Source organism: Rhipicephalus microplus, chromosome 5 (genome assembly GCF_043290135.1).
Source record: "Rhipicephalus microplus isolate Deutch F79 chromosome 5, USDA_Rmic, whole genome shotgun sequence".
Lineage (NCBI taxonomy): Eukaryota > Metazoa > Arthropoda > Arachnida > Ixodida > Ixodidae > Rhipicephalus > Rhipicephalus microplus.
The window spans coordinates 21,016,827-21,038,567 of NC_134704.1; the positions used below are offsets into that span (position 1 = coordinate 21,016,827).

At 44.2% G+C, this 21,741-nt stretch overlaps 1 protein-coding gene across 1 annotated transcript; it reads right to left on the reverse strand.

Annotated features, from left to right (window-relative positions):
• Positions 1-12: 12 nt before the first annotated feature.
• On the reverse strand, positions 13-21,420 carry LOC119174909 (uncharacterized). The gene is made up of 6 exons (XM_037426038.2): positions 21,262-21,420; positions 20,437-20,487; positions 18,521-19,116; positions 16,799-16,933; positions 12,369-12,617; positions 13-10,549 (listed from the first exon to the last, which is right to left on the reverse strand). Exons 1-6 carry the CDS (start codon positions 21,392-21,394, stop codon positions 10,265-10,267), a joined length of 1,449 nt encoding a protein of 482 aa, XP_037281935.2. The 5' UTR covers positions 21,395-21,420; the 3' UTR covers positions 13-10,264.
• Positions 21,421-21,741: the final 321 nt, after the last annotated feature.

Genomic DNA, 21,741 nt, shown 5'->3' on the forward strand with positions numbered 1-21,741 from the left:
TAAATTCCGAAATGGTGTAACGGAACAATGTTTATTGTCAACAGTGCATTTACAGCGACGGGACACAATACAGTTGTATTTTCGCAGGCCGTCCAATATGAATGCTTAACTTTTCAACCACATAATATGTTTGGATGCACTAAGAAAATGTAACTGTACAGCAAAGAGTAAATGCCAGAATGGTTTAACGGAAATATGTTGTTGTTAACAACGGGTGCTACTAAAGCAATCCACTATCAGTGCTCAGCTTTCCCATCAACATATTCTGTTTGAATGATCCAGCATGAGCGAACGTAATTATACAGCTAAGAGAATGTAACACTTTCACGTAAGTTCGCATACCATTGCCGTGATAAGTGCAATGCACGGAATTGCAACTACCGACATTGGATCACAACACACTTCAGCCACCTCCTAAAGTCGAGGTGGCGTTACTTCAGACCATCAGCAAGGCAAATGCTCCTTTCCTTGTTTGTTCTGTACACCCAATTCCCCTGCACATATTCTATTTCTTTCGCATTCTCGCAGCTTCGAAGGTAATGTGTGCAGTCCAACAACAAGATGACAAATAGAATAAAATACACAACAGTGAAGGAATGTATACATACACATCAAATTGTATTTACACACAGCAATAAATAAAAAAAAAACATGCAACAGCCCTACAACATAATTTACAATTGAAAGTATATTCCTAGAATAGCTCCAACACAGATTGTTAAATCTTGCACACTCAGTTAACATCTACTCTGCAGGTTAGTACTACATTGTATGACAATGCCTGGCCTGCTCTCAACAAGACCCTAATTGTTACTTGCAGTGAAGAATTGAGCAGCAATTTATAGCATGCTATTGCATATTGTCTAGATAACACAGTTCTACAATCGTTCTGATGCTCGTACGAGTGACAAAGCAGTTTGAATAGGCAACCTTCTTTTTATTCTAAAAAAGCAGAAAGAAATGCACTACTCTGATGCTGAGAGTGCAGATGCATTAATGTGCTAATTGGTATTGCAGCATCAAAAGGAAATGGATGAGAAAGATGATGGGATGTGTGCTATTTCTCATCTTCATAATTTCAGGGCTGCGACCTCAATTACTGCAATGAACCAACTAGCCCGAAAATATATACCCCTGCAAAACATGGGCTGAAAACTTTGACAGAAGATGGACACTTTCGTGGGATAGAACACAAAGTATTAGGCAAGTGAAAAAATGCAGCATATACAGTCTTTAGGAGACAACACTGAAAACTTAGCAAGCAAAATACTTTTTTTTTCTATTCTCTTGAAACTCCAAGCTGAATATGTATTGCTATCATTCAGTTTGTACTTGCATTCATGCACACTGTGGATTTCAAAGGGAATGAGCTCCGTGCAGCTTTGCTATGCAGAAAGCGTATTGAACACTTTTGCTGTACATACATTTTACAATGCGAGTTGAGCATGGCCTATCTGCAGTATACCGCATCCTTGCACATGCTTGCAAGCGTGCATAGCGATCATGCGCTTGCATGGGTGGCAGAAAAAAAAATGTAGCAACGAAAGCTAACATAATTTGCAACTACAGTAAGCCCTCGTTATGATGAGATCACACAAATGAAAAAATAAGATTGTTATACAATAAAATTTGTTTAATGAAGAGCTCTGAGAGAGTCACTGTAGCAAAGAAAGTGCACATAGCTTTTACGTAACCAGCGTGACTTCAGAGCTAATGACTGGTAAGCTTTTGAGTTCCACGATCTCAATTGATTGATCTGTGGTGTTTAACGTCCCAAAACCACCATATCATTATGAGAGATGCCATAGTAGAGGGCTCTGAAAATTTCGACCATCTGGGGTTCTTTCAAATGCACCTAAATCTGAGTACACGGGCCTGCAACATTTCTGCCTGCACCAGAAATGCAGCCGCCACAGCCAGGATTTGATCCCGCGACCTGCGGGTCAGCAGCCGAGTACCTTTGCCACTAGACCACCGTGGCGGGGCGAGTTCCAGGATCTCAAATGACTGTCTGACACTCGGGGGGTTTTGGTATTCAGATATTTTGTTTTTGAATTATTGATATTCTTTTCGATTTTGACAGAGCTGGATTCAACGATTTAATTTCCATTCTGAAGGCTTACACATGAGATCATTACAAGTTCATATTGTACTATCAGCGTCAAATGAAACCCCAACAGCAACAAGCCTTCTCGATAGTATCATCTGAGGAACCTGGAGTATCGTCTGAGGGCTGAGGAACCCATATCTGCCGATCGTTATTTACCGACCGATGGGTATCGCAGCTAGTGATAAGGACCAGACCGTTTGTAACTCTACTGTCGATGGGGTCGTACCGCCGTCGATTTTTGGTGTACGCTGAAGGCCCTCAGGCCACCCTGCATGCATCTTATGGACAGCATTTTCAAGTCGTTGCGGCCAAGACCAACATCTGTCAGAATGTTAACAGATTCTCTGGCCGATGTGCCGCGGTAAGACATCGTCACAGCAGCCACAATCGGAGAAGAGTGGGGGTTAACTTGCTTGGTAAGCTCCGAGAAGAGGTATTTATTTCGTTTCATCTCGTATGCATCCGAGAGAGCGACCCGAGTTCCCACCACTTGAACATCTAGCACCACACTTTGTTGGTCCCTATGGATGACCAAATCTGGTATCTTTGTTCCCTGTGATGTCCTGTAGTGGGGTTCTTGAAGCACCCTCCATCCCTTTTCCTTGAGTCGAGAGGCCAGGTAACGAACTATCCCGTCCTGCCTCTCTATCCTTTGGTGGTGCGTTCTATGACACTGCTGCAAGATGTGACCCAAGGATTCTCTGGCATCACACCCTGCCCGGCACGTTACGGGAACGTTCTGGCCTCGCTTCAGTCTTGTTAAGGATGGCATTGCCGAGACGTGAAACTTGACGAGCTTGATAAATTCTCTTCCCGATAGAAATGACGTACCTTCCCCCAGCCATGCCGTTGAGCCGACGGCGTTTGTACAATGCCGAAGGGGCATGCCGTCGAAACTCCGATGTAGCTGTTTCGTCCAATATTTTGCCGATGCCTTCGAACTTTGCAACACCTCGCCTCGGAAATGGGCAAGGCTCTCTGCCTGCCGTGACGCCTTAATCATTGTTTCTGTTGTTGCAGCTGCTGCACAGGGATAGTGCGACGAATGTAGCAGGCCGTTGAGTCGCTTTATGCGCATTCCTGGAATTGTGGTGCGCAAACAAAGAATGCCAAGACCTCCCACTGGGACCGGGGCATATAGAAAGCCCAATGGCACATCATGCGGAAGGTTAAGCCAGTGCCTTACCGCGGCTCGAATCGACCTATCCAGCTTGAGCAACATCTTTGCCGAAACAGGATCTAGAACAAGCCTGTGTACTAGTCTCGGTATCAGATAGAATCTAAGAGCCACAAGCCTTTGCTGCGGCTTCAGCGGAGCTTTCGCAAGGCGATTGAGCAGAGTCGCCAAATCTTTGCGCACCGAGTCATTCGATGCTTCCGTGCCTCCGAATTGAATGCCTAGGTATTTCCAGGTAGTTGTGCATGAGGTAGCTTCTATGGGATGTCCCCCGATGGTGTAACTATGATCGCTGACAATTTTCGCCTTTTTATCTTTGCCGCTGGGGATGATGGTTAACGATCGACATTTGCTTGCGTTAACATCAAGCCCCCGCTCTTCCAGGTATCGATGGAGATTTTCTAATTGGGCTTGCAGTCCACCTGGGGTTGCTGCTGTTAGAATTATATCGTCGGCGAAGGCCATGGCCGACGAATAAACTCCTCCGCTGCGAAAGGAAATCGCTTGGTTCTGGTTTTGAAGAAACTTGTCTAAAACCAGGTTGAAGAGCAAGGATGACAATGGGTCACCCTGTCTCACTCCTCTTGTAGGATGCACCAAAAGCGTCTTTCCATTCATTCCGAGAACTGTTGTTGCCCTCGAATAATAGTCGCCGATATAGTCACAAAACTCCTCTGCCACACCTTTACATCTAAGGCCATGGACAATGGCTTGGTGCGTCTCCTTGTCGAAGGCTTTGGCGACGTCAACAGACGCCATTGCGAGTGGCACCAGGCTGTGCCTTGCCTCATCCATAATTGTTTGTAGAAGCGGAACATTTTCCGCACAACCATCTGCTGGAATAAATGCTCTTTGGCGAAGATCCAGCTGGACCTCGGTCATCAGGCGCCTCGTATAAATTTTATGCAACACTCGGGTGAGGACATGAGAGACCGTGATAGGCCTATGTAGGTTTGCTGTCGATGCTCCGGGTACTTTAGGGATAAAAATGGTTCTGTCATTGCATAGAACCAAGGGCAAAGGGCATTGCAGCATGATGAGATTTATGAGTACCCTCAGGACCACCATTGGAACTGTATGGAGCCACTTTGCCGAAAAACCATCGGGACCGGAAGCACTATTACAAGCTGGTAAAGCATACTTGATATCTGCGGCAGTGACAACACTGCGTGGATCAAAAGGCTTGAAACCGTGAGGTCTGAGTTCCATGGACAAATTCGTTCTCTGCACGGGTGCCTCCATTGCAGCCCTCCACTCCTTCAAGAAGCTGTCTGAGTCTTCAACTTGTGATACACCAGTGTCATCTAGTATCTGGCGTATACAGCGTGATCGGTCCTTCTTATACCAGTTATGAACCCTTGCATATTCTTTCTTCTTTTTCCTTCTTCTACTTTCTTCACCAGAGTTATTCGGAGTACGAATACTCTGGCGGACTTCGTCTGAAGAGAAGCATTTGCGTAGATATGCATTGAGTTCCACAGCAACATTCTCACCGGTTAAGAAGCGTTTCGCTGTTTCCCATAGACGACACGCCTGGTACGACTTCGGTGGAGGTTTGAACGTAAGCTTCCTGATTTCCTCACATGTCTCCGCCCTCTTGTTCGCAGGATTGGCATCTTGCACATCCACGTTGCCAGACTGCTCGTCTTGATTCTCATTGCCTCCTTCTGCTGAGTCTCGGTTTTGGTTCCTGAGAAGATCCTCCACAAGTTTCCGGTAGTTTGCATCTCTGCGGTGAGACTTGATTGCGTCAAACGTTCGGGACGGAAATTTTTGGTGTAGTCGTTGGTTGAGGTTATATACCTTTTCTTGCCGCAGCTGTACTTCATACACAGCCATCAGATATTCCCCCTCACTGTGCCATCTTGGTTTTACTCGCTGTACATCAATATCAGCGTTGTACTTTTCCACATGTGCACGCCTTCTGTGCTGGCTTAGCCCAATCAGAGTGCCAAATGCTCTGCTACATTCAGTGCACACATGGTGAGTTGGCATCGCTTGAGAAGAAGACCCATTTGACTGTGTGCCAGCACTGCTTCTTCCAACTGAGGTGTTATAACAAGAACGACTAACTGCGTTTGGTGCTTTCCGGGGATTATCCCCTGTGGCCTCCCCGCAGGACGCAGGTACCACCTCCTCATTATCAGAATCAGAGTCAGATAGAAGACCAGGCGGGAAAGGCCGCCGGTCCTTGGGCCGTGCCCCCGTACTACGCCAGACTGACACCCCTCTGTTGCCGCTGGCAGGCCCGCACACTACCGCCGCGTTCCGCATAGGGGGAGCTGGCGCAACGGAGGTGCCCGCTCCTCCATCCCAGACTGACCCTTGAGGAGCATGGTCGGCACGTGAGTGCGCGACCGCCGTCTCCAAAACTCCAGGAGCTGGGGCTGGAGGGTGGGCCCCCTGGGTCTGGACCTCCAAGGAATCTTTCTCCTTATGCTCTTCCCGGCTGCCTTCAAATCCACGTGCCTGGGCAGTTTCCATTAACGAATCGTCGATGTGGTCAAACTCGGAAGCAGTTTGGGGCCTTTGGTCACCATGAAGCCGCATCTCTGGCGTGCCTCCACATCCTCCTACCTGGGTAGTGTCCTTTACAATCTTCCTCTCGTCCACTTATCACTACAAACAGGCACGGATATATGAGCAAAGCTGCCAAACAGGATGCGCGCGCTTGTTAATCGTGATAACTGGACAGAACGCACTACACTATCGCAAAGGCTTGCGGCTGTTCAAGTTTCATTTGACGCCGATAGCACGCATAGTTAAAAGCCTCTATGATCAATATTTGCGCCAAAATAGCAGCAGCATTGTCATGTTATTTTTTTTTTTAATTTCATAATATTTAGCTTCGGTTTCATTCGTCAATGCTACAGTTCATTGAAATTCAGCTGCACCCAATCAAAGTAACCTGACTAATAAAACCCTTCAATAGATATCTTATTAGCTTTCTAAGGTAAACACACGATGACACCGTCCCTACAAGCTGCTGGCAAACAGGGAAGCGGAATTCACTGCAATGTTTACCTCTCTAACTTGACGAGAAGAAAAGTGAAAAGGTAACTGCTTTGTTTCACATGGCTGTCTCGAATTTATTCACTTTGTACCTATCGGAATATGAAAACACTCCTTAAATTAATTTGCTCCAAAGTGCAGTCAGTACTTTGTACAAAGTGGTTTCATTAAACAAACACTGTATACATTGTGCTCTTAAAGTTAATAAATCGCACAAAACTAAATGCAACTAGTAATGAGTGAAGTGCATGAGCTGTACATATATGACACTGTCCAGTTTTGTTCACCACTGCAAATGTACACGTATCACACGCCAATATTCAAAACCGCAGAAAGGACTTCCCCTATCACTTAAAAAAAATAAAAAAAGACAGCACTACTGCCACGATTCATCACAATTACAACACAAGTAACAGGGCAAGAGGAGTTGTTTTATTTACACCGTTTGCTAAAAAATCTACAAAGAACCACCGACCTCGAATGCAAGTTGGTTCTTCACGTTCTCGAAAATGCCCTGAGGAGATGAGCAGCATGACTAAATACACATTCACTGTATTTATCAAACAGCAAGCAACTACCGCTGGAACAGTCTCGTATCTAACTACATTTCGAGTGTAACGCCATAAAGGTCATCGTGGTTCGCATGCTTAACAGAGGTTGCTAGTTCCAATGTTTCTACACTACCAATACGAGACTGCAAGGTTCCTTTCCAAGCCTCCAGTAGTGCTTGTGTTCAGTCTATCTTACAGTTGTGTAGAACAAGAGTGACTCAGCAGAAAACAACAGACCTCTGCCGAGTTGTTTGTGCGCTTTCCATACCGCCTAATCTACCACACCCTTGAACAAGAGTGTAAATTAGGAAATGTGGGTGGTAAAATTGCATTACTTATATGACTGCACGATTTCTGCGAGACATGACACACCACATTCATGATGACTTGTGTCTCAAACTCTGCACAAAAGGGCAGTGCAGTTGGAACAGTACAAGCTGGAAAGGGCACACAATGCAACTGTTTCAGAAGCTATATGCTGTTGCTGATTTTGCCCGTTTCAAGAAATTGCCCAGTTAAACTTACCAGAAGCAGGTACCTCTGTGGTGTGTCTTTTCACCACTAGGATTCCTGGGGTGTCTTGATATGGACCAGAGAAACTTCCTCGCAGAAAACTAGTTTTTGTAGAATGTAGAACTGGGTAAAACATTTGTGACATCTTAAAACTAGGCCGAATTTTTTTAATTCACAAGAAATTTGCAAGGGCTGGCAAGGTATGTGTTATGAAAAAGAAGAGCTCCATGCTGAACTTTTTTTTTGAAGGGGTCAAAGAAGGGGGAGAGGTAAATGTTAAATGGTTCAGACCACATCTGCATATTGCCGTCAAGGCCGCTTTAGTCATTCATATCACTTGCAATTATCACAGCTTTTCATACAGGCATTCAGGCATAATCAGTCATATTTAGCAGCTTTTGCATTCTAAAATATTTCAAGAGCTCCAGTATAAATGTGCCATTCAACTGCAAAATAAATTTGAAAGGAAATAAGGGTTCATAGGACACAGACAGCAGTTCACAGAATGTAAAACAAAAGTCTTAAATATAAATTACGCTGTAAGCTGCCATGTCATCAGCAAAGGACACTAGTCATTTTCTAATAAACCATGTGCTAATGGCCGGCGTCGAAATGCTAGAATGCATAAAGAGTGAAGACAAGTTGTGTTTCCCTGCTTTACACAAAGCACATCAGAACTCCGTCTCACATGAATGAACATGGCTTATAACGAAATGAAGAAAGCAAGAACAAGTAGCGTACCCCATTACAGTGCAACATGAAAAGATACACACCAGTCCATTTCGCATCATAACATTCTTGGAGCTCTGAGATGACCAGGATAATCGGACTCCTTCAGAAGTATCTATGTACCGCTCTTCAGCACACAGGTGGCACAGAAAATAAGTGCTACAAAATATACTCTTGGTAATTTGAAAGTGTACAAGCTCACCTCAACTTTGTAATGTTACAGTTAGGTACATTTACAAGGATACACAAACATTCATTTACAAGCAGAATCAACACTAATACTATTCTTTGTTATGAGCTACAACATAAGAGACTTAAAATTTTATTGCACTCTTTGACAAAGCAGAAGCAACAAGTACATTACTTTACAGTTCCAATATCTTTTGTGTTAGTTAATTAACTACTTTTCCAAGTTTCCACATAGTCACACTCTATCACTAATCAGTACTGAGATGTGAAGCACATGCATGCAGCTCAGCTTATAGCAGCATATGCGCTAGCCTGACTTTGTAAAATGAACGCATCAATAACTGGACATGGAGATTTCTTAGCATGTAATATTATCGAGGCCAAAAGATAGCACATTCTGGCGATGTCTGGGACAGCTTTCTCGATTGCAATGTCAAAGTTGTTTCCCATGCATTAATGAAGAAATTCATTACATACAAGGGTTTGCTGGTGAGATAGCAGCCTCTTGTATATACAATTGGACATGAATACATCGAACCTGCATACTATTCAACGAATTTCTATTAACAAAACTTAATGGAGGCTAGCGTTGCATACTGTGTGATCTGCCTGTTGATCATTTCTTTTCACTTTGTGCAGTGAATTCTAGAAACAGGATGAAATTTCGACTTCACATATAGAAGCTCTCCTGGTGTACGATCAGTGACAACCGCGATACACAGCACATGTCTGGACAGGCTGACCCATTTACATGCAGCAAAAGCTTGTTAATTCAGATTTCTCCACATTGGAAAAAATGCCACAGGTTACAGAATGCCAAATTATAGATTATTATCAAGAAAACAATTATGCTCTTCATTTCCCCATGCGAATAAACCAGGTCACAGCCAAATGAAATCAAATTACCAATAGATTAGTACCACTAAACAATGTATATGCTTGCCAAGAGCAGAGAATATGTCTGAATTATCCAGTTTTACAAGTAAACGAGGACCAAATCAACTACCTTTTACCGTAGTGGCTTCCTTTAATGGCAAGCAGTTACCATGGGCAAATGCATTGCAACCATAAAGGTGACGGGCTTTTCAAGAGCTCAGAAATATGTGAGAAAATGATTGTAACAAATATTAGTAACTCTAATTAAGCACACAGTGGTCACTGCTCTAGGGAAGCCCCAATCGCTACCTGCATTTTGTTCCTGATGCTTATGAACTGCTGCAGCAAACCTTGCATGAATAAATTTTCATATTTTGACCACAAGAATAGCTGTGTGATGAGTATTTTAGACAAAAGCTACCATGATCACACATTAGGTAACTGCACAGCATTTAGCATTGGTCTTTTATAAATGCAGATGCTGCTGTTAAAAAGAAGCCTGCTTCTAGACAGTGGTTGCTTTCTTCATTTACATTCATGAACAGAACGGCCATTGAATTACAAGGAACTGTCATTCATTTTGAATGGCCTTTATCTGATGCCGAGTGACCTTACCTTCAAACTGGTTTTACTAGATTTTTGGATAAAGTTAGACATAGTTGAATATGACTTGACAAGGCGTTCTGTTAGTATAAATAGTCTGAAACTTCACAGGAAAAGAAGACAACAGGAACAATCCAATATCGTTTGCACAAGAAGGAAGCATCGTTCTTGTGGATTCTTTCTAGCTTCAACATAACTTGACAAGGCCGAAAATACATAGTCCTGGGCTCCTATATTATCTTTACTGAACACTAACAAAACGTATCAATCTACGGAAGTGACTAGGCAATCACAGTTGTTGTGAGTGTTTTAAGTTGGTAACAATAAAAGGCAATGACAACCACAGTGAAAACAGAACGAAACTTATGTTAGCAAGCAAATACCAGTAGTCTGTGACACTAAGAGAACGTGGCATACACAAACAGAAGTACCTGCAGCTTGGAATGCAGTGCAAGCTACCACGCTAAGCCATTTCAGCGCAACGTACTACACATCTCGGATAAGTTACCTCATCAATGCATCAAAGATGCGGCCAGCCTGAAAGCTGATGTCTTCGTCTGCTCGAAGAACAAGCGTCCGCGTCTTCAGTTGCAGGTGCTCCTTAGATGGGGGACCCCACAGTGCAGCGTACAAGGTTTCGGGGGCAGCTGCCCTGTACTCTGAGGGCAAGTCCAATAGACTGAGCTGCTTCTTGACTGCATAGGTAACGATGTTCGCCAGGTAGGTCAGTACTCGGAGCGTCACTTCCCGATTTGAGTCCTCCAGCAGTGTAAACAGGTTCTGTGGTGCCTGTCAAGCAAAGTGCAACATTCTAAGGGACTCTTTCGCAAATTTAAATGCTCAAAGGTTGTATTTTGCAAGTGTGTCACAGAACGAGCGCTAAAAATGGGCGCGCCACCAAATTCTTGCGATAACGTGCGGGAGAGACGTCGCGAGGTCAAAAGAAAAAAAAAAGAAAAACATCCAAGGCTCCCCGGGCGCGCGCTCTCCCCTCGGAAGCGTGGCTTCGCCGACGAACCTCCTCACCCCACATCGGCGGCCGAGCAAGCCCTAGAAAGTTCCAGAAGGAAAGGGGCGTGTATGCCGGGTTGAGTCATCTGCCGGGGACGGCCCCCGTACAGTCTCGCGCCTCTCCCCAGCCTTCGCTGCGTATCGCGCCGACAAAATGACGAGAACTTTCTGGAATGTCGCGCGGAAGGTATTTAACCGAGCAGCCGAGACGAGAGATCAGGAGAAGACGGAAGTTAGCATCAGAGCGCGTAGGGATTCCGCCGTGTAGTCGGCGAAGGTTTTGTCCGTAGGGACAAAGCAGGAGAAGTGAGGTTTCCTGGAAGAGAAACTTCGGAGGAGAAGACGGAAGTTAGCGCCAGAGCGCGTAGGGATTCCGCCGTGTGGTCGGCGAAGGTTTTGTCCGTAGCGACAAAGCAGGAGAAGAAGAAGAGGATTTCCACCTGAGGGGTGACGACTCGAGCTACAGGCAAGAGTGTGTGTGTTTACCGCTATCGAGCGAAGACGCGTGGTAACAGCTGCGTGTGTAAAGCCGTCGTGTTTCCGGCGAAAAAGTTTGAAGCTTGGAGAGTGGCCTATTGAGGACGTGAGGTTTCCTGGAAGAGAAACTTTGGCGAGGTTTCCTGGAAGAGAAACTTCGGGGGCAGCGGAACGGGAGTGAGTGATTCTCGGAAGAGTTGATTGATTGATTGATTTGTGGGGTTTAACGTCCCAAAACCACCATTTGATTATGAGAGACGCTGTTGTGGAGGGCTCCGGAAATTTTGACCACCTGGGGTTCTTTAACGTGCACCCAAATCTGAGTACACGGGCCTACAACATTTCCACCTCCATCGGAAATGCAGCCGCCGCAGCCGGGAATCGAACCCGCGACCTGCGGGTCAGCAGCCGAGTACCTTAGCCACTAGACCACCGCGGCGGGGCAATTCTCGGAAGAGTACCATTCGGACTTCTGTTCCAAGGACTTTGGACTGAATAGGTTTTCTATCTCTTTAGTCTTTAAGTGTCTTGGTTGTTCAATGCATGCGACTGCATTGTAGTGTGTGCTGTTGTCTGTGTCCGTTGTTCAAGTGTGGCTAATTGTACTGTGTAGTACGTTGTTTGATCGGTGACATATTGTACTCAGCTATTGTGGAGTGAGCATATTTGTGTATTGTTTTTCTGATCTGCCATTATTGAGAATATAATTTTGTTGGTTTATCAACTCTCGGCTCTGACTTGTTCTTTGGGCCACAGCCGGCGTCCGCTGGCGCGCCAAAAAGGACCACTTCTAAATTGTCCACGCTTTCGTGGTGCGGTTCGGGGGGCCGATACTTCGGCCCTTGGAATTAGCCCGGCGATCGCCTCCCTAATTAACGGGACCCGTGACAAAGTGTTCTGTGAAAAACTGCATCATATAAGCAAATGCAGTGAAATTCCAGATCAGATAAGCCAGTGGATTAGCTTGGATAGCTATGCATGCCTGAAGCTCTTATTTAGGCAACATTAAGAATGAACATTTGATTCTATATTTACTACGTTCAGTAAAAAAAAATTATTCTACTGTATTAATTAGACAAGGGCAAAAGAGGCTGAGAAAGAATGAGTGCATGTTCACAACCTTGGCTGCCAGCAAGTAGGGCACCATGCGGGAGTTGCAAGACAAGTTGACCAGTAGCTTTAGTGTCTGGAGCCGGACAGTATCGTCTGCCGTCTCTACCAGGATGCACAGGTGATACAGACGACCACGGAAGGCCTCATGTGTGTCGTCGCAAAGTGCCAGGTTGGTCAGGCAGAGCAGCGACACTGTCTGCAGGTAGCAGCCACCGTCCCGCGACACGGCAGCTGACAGCAACAAAGGAATGCACGGCTGCAAAAACAAAAGTTGCGACTTGTTTCACTTTTGTGATTGATATCAAGCGGAACCCTGGCACGGCAACAAGGACACCACAGGTGGCACACTCTACAAAAATGAAGTTTGATAGATAAACTGGAATTTTTCAATAATACCTGCCATTCAAGAACAGATATTTGTATCACAAAGTATTTGCATGTGCCAGATTTTGTTTCTATCAGAGTGGATCACAAACTTGAAGTGAAAGGAACATTATGTGATACAGCAAAACCTCGTTCATTGGAACTCGGTTATTTCAAAATCCCTCTTAATACAAAGGATTTCCCCGGTCTCGCATTTTGCAATGTAAGTTTGAGGGGATAATTTGAAGCGTCGGCTGGCCCTAGTCCAGTTAATTAAAAAACTTTGGGTGCCATGTGCCAGTTCCAGGTCTGGATTTCGCAGCGAATCCGCGGAACGACGATTATTACGACGGTTATAACGCAATGTATCGATACTAACAAGTGACAGCTGAAACACCCCAGCCTGGCTACTTCCAGCACTAAAAAAACGAAAAAAAAAACGGTCTCGAGGTCAACCAAAACATGCGCCTGTGGAAAACGAGCCATCCTTCACTGCAGCACAGCAGTGACACGCGGGCAGCTTATTGCATGTTTCTCACAACGTCAGCAGGTCTTTGTTTACCCATTCTTTCTGGGATTGTTAAGAAATTAATAAAGGACAGTTTAGCACAAATAGCGATGTATGCGAACATCCGATTGCCAGTTGCTCCAGCAAGTCGCATCTTTGCACTGCTGGCGGAGTTCTTGCCAGCAACACCTTCGAAAACTAAGTTCAAAAGTTTCAAAGATCCTTTTTTTTTTTTCAGCAAAAAAACATCGTGAGCTTGGTTATGCTGGCCATTATTAAATTCATAATTATAATAGAAAGAATCTGCGAATGGTCGCATCATGACGTGCTGACGAAGCGAGGAGCAGGCGACATGCTGCCCGCATGTCACTACTGTGTTGCAGTGAAGATGTCTTGTTTTCTGCAGGCGCACATTTCAGTTAATCACGACCGCATTTTTTTTTTTTTTTTTTTGTGGCAGCAGCGAGCCCCATCGTTCCTCCATGTTCGCAGAAAAATAAAGACTAGGTATTGCTGGAAAACATAACCTTCGGAGCCGCAAGCTAGCCGGCACAGCAAACGACGAGCACTTACTTTGAATTGTTACTTACTTTGAATTACTTTGAATAGTTCTAAGTTCCTTGCATCCCACTTCTTGATTGTTCTGTTAATTCAAAAAGCCGCTTAATTCGAAGCTTTCTCGCGGTCCCAGGGACTCCTAATTCACTAGGTTTTACTGTACTATAATCTGTTTAGCTTTTCTACAATGCAATCGGGAATCGGTTACCAAGTGACATTTCAAATATAGCTTCAAATGCTGTGTTTCTTCAGTCGCTCCGTGCCATATAGGCATGAACATATGGCATTCTATTTCATGTCGCGCGTCATATGATTGTTTTTGTAATTCCCCCATTTTAATTCCTATGAAGGCACTGTAGGTACTTTGGTAAATAAATAAACACACAACTTTTTGTAATGTCAAAATAGGTAGCCATGCATCATGGCAGCACGAGAAGAACACAGGACACACGGCAGGCTATCTTCTGTCCAGTACGTTTCCGCATGTGCCCTGTGTTCTTTTTTGACAGCAATGACGCACGAGCATTCGAATGTGCATCTAGCCTGCATTTGCTTGCTGTGAAAAAAAAAAAAAAAGCAGTGACGACTCTCAAAGGAGTTCACAATAAAAGCACTGTTAGAATGTGTTCTTATTTGTCTCCTTTTCAGAGCTCTAGCACTTTGAAAAGGGCCAGTCTCATCTAATTCTCATAGGGTCATCTGCATCAGCTCCTCGTTGCTTCTTAAGTGTCCCTTCATAGCTGCTTTGTCAAAAACTGAGATACAATGTGGCGAACTGCTTCACTAGAGCAGTGATGTCATGTTAATTACGCAGTTCTCACATCGGTCAAAGTACAATGATACGACTACATGTATTTCAAGTTTAAAACAGCAACCTGGTGTCAGTGCTGGCTCTCTACAAGATTTGCTTTATGAGTGTAAATGTGTTTTCTCTAGGCATGCACAAATATTGAAGCTCTTTGTATACTCAAGCAAATATTACAGTATTCAAATCAGCTTCCACACGAATTTAAATTATTCTGAATTTAAAGGTATTTGCAGTGAACGAATTGAAAAAAAATCGCATGTAACCATCTGTAAAGGTTGTTTCACTGCAGTGGAGGGATGATATACTGCGAACACTCTTATCCTAGAGAAATCCGCATTGCTGCAAAGCCCCGCTCCAAGGTGAAGTGAACATTGTCCACTTTTCGCCTCACATCGATTACCTATTCATTTTTTTTTTATTTCAAAGCTTGTCATACCAGCTCATAAGCTGTACGTATAGTACATTTTAAAATGTAACGTATTTTAAAGATTATCAATTGCATTCTACTGAAAATAAAATCTTGATAATCTCTGTTACTAATCAGAGTTGCTTCAACTTCCCTTCAAACAAAAAACGCCAGACCTGCACAGAAGGCGCAACACAGTCACAGCGAAAGATAGAAGAGCGGCCTTTCAGAGCCTTTGCAAAACACTCATTGGGTAACTACTGCAAGCGCACTTACTTGGTACCCACTAGGGCATTAACAATAAGCCGGCATTCGCTATGCCATTTTTCGCCAGTCTTCTGAGACGCATGGTATCTGCTCAACACTTGCTAGGAATTTTGTGCCAATTGTCCATGCAGTGGCTTACGATGATCAGAAATTATGGCTGAAGTGAGTATGCGCCACAGTTAATAAGGAAACAAGAATAAGCTTTTGTGGTTGTTTTGAGCATTAGACGGCCCACTCATTACACTATTCGCATTGTGCAACAACTGGTTGTTCTTTTGCCGTTTTAAAACGTTTTATAAGTCGTATTAACGCGATTGCTTTCCCGACATCAAGCCTGCCTAAGGCAAGTTTGACAACAAGTCACATGCACCGGAGTATCTCAGTAGTAGAATACTGGGCTGGCAACCAGAGGACCCGGGTTTGATTCCCACTGTGCCATTGGTGCTAGGTCATGCCTGTCTAAGGCAAGTTTGACAAGTTACAAGCACCGGCACAGCTCAATGGTAGAATATTGGGCTGGCGCCCAGCGGACCCAGATTCAAGCCCCACTGTGTCATTGGTGCAAGGTCTTTTTTTTTCCAATTTCGCGCAATGTGGTTACAAACACCGGCAGCTGCTGCGGCGACGGACAACAACAACTGCACGTGACCCGAAAAGTGATCTCATAACAGTTTTCGCTGTAAAAAGAATGACATTTGCATATGCCTTTTTTTAATTTCAAGAACTATTGTGCAGGTTAGTTGGGTCATGACAAATACTCTTATTTTCAAGTAAAATATGCGATATGTACTATTCGAATTCGATTAAAAATTATTCAACCAAATCACTATTCACTTCAAACCTAAAATGTACTATTTGCACATGCCTAGTTCTCTCCCCCTCATCAATGGGTAGGATTGCTGTTGAAATCAGCTTATGCAAGAGGGTGCAAGGCATTCTCTCACTCATGTAATTTGTTCAATGAACATTAAGAAGCCGTAGAGGGCTACTTAATACAAACACACAAGAATAATGCAATCCAGCAAAAACTAGTTAGGGTAGCTAGGGCAGACAAGATGATCAGGACAAGATGGGATGTAATACCACGTCCCGTCTTTTTCTTGCCCCTGTCCTCACTCATTTGAGTTTTTGTACTATCATGCTAAGTAAGCGCTACAATAGGTTACAGCTTTGACGTGTGTGCACACTGTAGCTCATGTATGCAGAGTGCTACAGTGCTGCCAATATGTGGCCTGATGACAAGTAATGATCACTACATGGCATGGTGGTAATTATGAGAGAGCAATAGCAGCACTATCACGGTGACACCTCAAAATGCAACAAAGATGTACGAAGCTATCTGCTTGACAGGCAACACATCAAGGCTCGAAATCGGTTTCTAAATGTGGAAATATTCAGTTTCCTGATCCGGCAACTGAGGCTGCCAATGGAACATGTTGATGCTCTAAACCCGCGAATGACATATTGGAATCAAGTTGAAGTGCCCTTAACTGGTATAGTTGCAAAAAGCAGAGAATGGAAGCTTGCCTGCAAGAGCCTTTGGTTTCTCTCATTAACAGCCATATTTGCAATGGCCTGTGTAGCTGCCACCTGCACTGCAATGCAGTCATGGTCCAACAGGCCCTTCAGCAGTGGTAAGCAGCCAACATCACACAGGTAGTCCTGCAAAGTGAGACATACATATTGAGAATAAATTCCCTGAATTTAAATCCCCTAAATTTGCTAATTTAACTAGATGAAACCACGGGAAGGAGTTAAAGGGGCCCTGTAACACTTTTTAGGGCTACTATGATTTACATGTTTTTCTAGCTGGTTGCCTACACTGACGGCTTAAGAGATAAGTGCCACAAGAACAGCAGGGATAGGGAGGGCCAGGTAGTGCAAAGTTATTCAGCGTAGAGATATCAAAATACAATGAAATGGATGCTTACCCACAACTCGATTTTCGCAACCTCACCTTACTGTGTTTCCCTCGCCCTCTGACCTTGGAAGGCTGCCTAATGAAATGAATTGAAAGCCCTACCGTACAGGAAGCTCGTATGGCATATTGCCTGTTTCGTCCAGCGTATTCAGGACGCTGTTGCCATGGTAACAAACAGTGTGGCACTTGAAGAGGGAACGGCACGTGTGAAACGAGCTAGCTCGCGAACACTTCTATGTTTTGTAGCTTCACTGATCTTTCTTTTTGCAATGATGGATATATATCAATGCTCTCACATTATTTTCTTTTTGTTTCTTCAAATAATAGCGCCCGGAGTGTCGCCGGTGCGTTTCCTCGAGCACATGGCGTTCGGCGCCTTCTTTCACCAGCTTTGCAGTTTTCAAGCTGGAAAAGTCAGAGAGCTTTATTCTCTGTCGCTTTGAGTGAAAAATCAGGCTAATGAAAAAATAAATCCAATAGTAATCCCTATTATGATGCAATGTCCCAATCACATTTAACGTTACATTTATCCAATCATATGGTGGCAACCTTCCAGCGTCATTTCCGCTCGCGGTAGTTCTGGCGAGCGCCACTACGAGTTATGCAGTTGGCACCGATGTTTCCAACCATTAGAGGGCCCCTTTAAGTTTATCGTGTGATATAACAGTTGCACTTCTTGGTTGATTGATTGATTGATATGTGGGGTTTAACGTCCCAAAACCACTCTATGATTATGAGAGACGCCGTAGTGGAGGGCTCCGGAAATTTAGACCACCTGGGGTTCTTTAACGTGCACCCAAATCTGAGCACACGGGCCTACAACATTTCCGCCTCCATCGGAAGTGCAGCCGCCGCAGCCGGGATTCGAACCCGCGCCCTGCGGGTCAGCAGCCGAGTACCTTAGCCACTAGACCACCGCGGCGGGGCTGCACTTCTTGGTTAAATCCTAGTATTATGCCTGAGCACATATTACGTTAAATACCGTTTGCAGAATCTAATGAAGCCCAAGAAAGCACAGGGGTTCTTGTGTTTTTTTAATTGCAGCATTGTAATATTAGATAAAAGGGAAATAAAAATGGACGAAAAAAAAGAAAAGAAACAAACTTGCCACCTATGAGGATTGAATGCACAGCCCTCAAAGGTTGTGGGTTCAGTACGAACAGTCATATCACTAACTAAAACAGCAGAAGTATACACTCAAATTGTGTAGCAAAGCCCTCTTGTCTGCTTAATAAAGATCTGCACTGATTTATCAGTTACAAAAGGAAATGTGGCATCACAACTATCCACGTCGACAAATGAAAATGGTAAGGTACTATACCACAAACCTGATTAATTGTGAATGCTGCGCAATTCGACATAGTTGTAAGGGTCTTTACAAGGACGTCTTCATTCGCCGACATCAACAGTGTTGCGAGACACTTCGCTTCGTACAGGGTCATAACCCTCGCCTTGTTGTAAAGCCCGTGAAGCACCTCTTGCAGGAGCTCGTCGGTTTCCTTCACAACTGCACAGTAAAGAGACTTCTCTGACATGTGGTTGGCACTCAAGTCATTGCACTGCCAGTGCTGCGATGCACGAGGGGACGACCTTGCCGAGCGCCCAGAGTTTCTTCTCTTCAGGGGCGAAGGCGGACCCAGGTGGACGTTTTCGGCCGAGCGGCTCAGGTAGCAGTTGTTACTGCTGCCGTCGGCAACCGGGCTCAGGGCTTTGGGCGATCCCCAAGGTGAGTTCTGCAAGCTACGAGGCTTGAAGATGCGCGCAAAGTATTGGTCGTCAAACATGCGGGCCTTGAGGTTCAGTTCGCGCACTTTGTTACGCACAGACTTCGGTATGAAGTGCAGTTCCGCGGGGGAGTTCGTGATGTATTCCTCGGGTGGAACGCTGAGGTCTGTCTGGCTTGAGCGGTGGCTCATATCGCGTTCTGAAATCAAGGTTAAAGAACATCGCGGGTCAACATTAGTTGTGTTAATAACAAATTTAAGGGCACACTGTGTCACACAAGCAAGAAAGATGTAGCCAATGCCTCTTTCGCTCCCGTTGACAAGTATAGTCATCATGAGATTTTGTACCAGAGACTGATGACTGTACTTATCAACAAAATTTGTCTCACATGGAACCAATGGCGACTAAACTTATTAGAGTTGTGTTTCTTGGCATTAGATGGCCACACTTGTCCATGTTGTGCCATTGTTATTTACATCTTTCATTGTATTGCCATGCAGTAATGCTACCTTTAAGTTATTCTTTTTTTATGCAATTAGTAAAAGAATGACACCCCAATCAATTGAAAGAATGACACCATTTTATCAGAAAAAAAAAATAATCTACAAATTCAGCAAAATGTTTTTTTTTTCGGTAAACTTTGTGCAATTTTCTTTTTTTTTTTGTTTTTTTCAGCGTAACAGAAGGGTACGTTAGGGTGTTCCTTTGCTAAAGGGCGGCCTGTCAGCCTGCATGACTGCTTTTATGAATGTACGAAAAAGAGAGAAGGAGAGGGTATGCATGTGCGCACATACTGCTGATCACCTTCCAATTAGACAGAAGAGACATGTGCTCACATAACAATACTCTAGCATTACATCATGTATTAAGATGCCCCTGCGGTTGAACTTATTTGGAGAAATCGCAGTCGCATGGGGTGCGTTTCTTGTAGATTAGTGTTTGCAATAGCTGGACATGCAGGATAAATAAATGAGAGATTGCAAGCATTTGTTTTCTAATGTAAATAACACATCTGAGAGGTAGTTGTATGTTTTTACCCAAGCATGCACAGTAGACAAATGCGCACAAGAAGTGTGTTGCCTTATCGGATGACTGAGAATAGCTTGCATGTCTGTTTTAAAAGAGTTCATGGCCATGACATGCTTGTTATCTTTCAGATGTGTTACACATGCCTTAAACTGCAAAAAAAGGTTTTTATGACCATCAATTCTACTACCTTCGTATGTTATGAGATCTGCTGAAATAGGCAGGTGTATGTGTATATCATGAATATATGCGACCTTGTTATTGCCTAAAATGGGCTAATTACATCCCATGAGCATTTCAGTTCATGACTGTATAATTTAGGCTATCATTTTCCTCAATCTGAAGGTATTTCTAAAAGAATTAGTTGTATCAGGAGTAGATTGACAAAGACATCCACTCACTAAAGGCGCTGAACAACAAACAAAACGTTCATCCTGCGATAATGAGAGGAAGCCAACAGTGGAGAAGATGGAAAGAAAGATCCACAACAAACCTGGTTCTTTGAGTTTTCTTTTTTTCTTCAACTTGACCAATTTTCGGGATCCTGCAGGCCAGTATACAAATAATGTCAATGGCTCGAACAGTGTCTAACGTTTAAAACAAATAATTCCACAGAATCACGACAAAACAAGCTTGTGTTCTCGCGCTATAACTATCGTCATGCCATACCAACTAGCCCAAGCTGCCACACTGCGAGTTCTAAGGCATGAATTCGATTGAATACACGTATACAGATCGATGGACGGACTATTAAGTATGTTGGCAGTGAGCAAACAAGGCTACAGGCAACTCACGCGGTTTTCCCTGCTTTGTAATTCGTAACATGAATCTCTTTGCGAATGCACCTGCAAAACTGATAACACAAATGTCACGAAAAAAACACCTTAAGCATTTAGAGCTAGGAGATTGACGTCTAGCGCGCTTTATCGATCTGTGTGAGCAAGGTCACTCGTTTACTAGGGCATTAGTTCGCTGTGTACAAGCTGCCGCGAAAAAATATTTCGCGTATTTATAGGCTGAATAAGCTAGAGAAAATGTCAAATTAAGGCATTTACACTGCAAAACACGGGAAGACACGCACCACGCATTGGGCATGACATGCAAGCGCAGTCCGGGAAGAATAACTGACAAAATTAACTTGGCCTTTTAAGTTTCAGGTGTCAGTGCGGGCAGTCGGCTTTGCTTTGACAAAAGCATCACTCGTTAATGGAAAACGATTTTCTTGACCGCGATTTGTGCTCGGCAAAGGCAATTGAACGACTGGATCACCAGCGGCGGGTGATCGCTCGGCATAAACGGTGTCGCGGCATCCACTCACCTTTGTCGTCTCGGCCATAGCCTTTGAAGCAAAATGCGGACTTCAGTATGGAATAACCGACGTATGCAAAGCCAGCAAACACAGCTGAACAGAACGCTACCCGCTTTACGGCTACATCTTCGCTAGCCATCATCGCAATGCGCGAAAGCGAATCAAAAACGAACCAAACGATGATGATGATGATGATGATGATGATGATTAAAGGCCTCCCCTTTGAATCGGGGTGACGGCATGCGCCATCTAGCCTACCTTAATAGTTCGAGTTTAAATTCTGTCCCTCAACTCGGATGTCTTTTTAATTTAGCCCAGCCGCTACTCTTGGCTGGGATGTTATTTTATCGACTTCTCTGCTTTTCCTCCACCAATACTCCAGCCGCTGCTTAGTAATACCTACTGCTGACCAGTTAATGCTTCCATCAACCGCGAAGCCCAGCGCCTCAGGAAGTGTGACCTTCCCCCCATTTCTATCCGGCTGAATCT

Bases quoted from the DNA above. Each gene is read 5' to 3' on its own strand.
- LOC119174909 (XM_037426038.2), bottom strand. From the start codon at position 21,394: ATGATGGCTAGCGAAGATGTAGCCGTAAAGCGGGTAGCGTTCTGTTCA. The intron at 16,934-18,520 runs GTTTGTGGTATA...CTCACTTTGCAG, and splicing joins CAGCATTCACAATTAATCAG to GACTACCTGTGTGATGTTGG. The intron at 10,550-12,368 runs GTTGTGAACATG...TTTGCTTGACAG, and splicing joins CCTACTTGCTGGCAGCCAAG to GCACCACAGAACCTGTTTAC.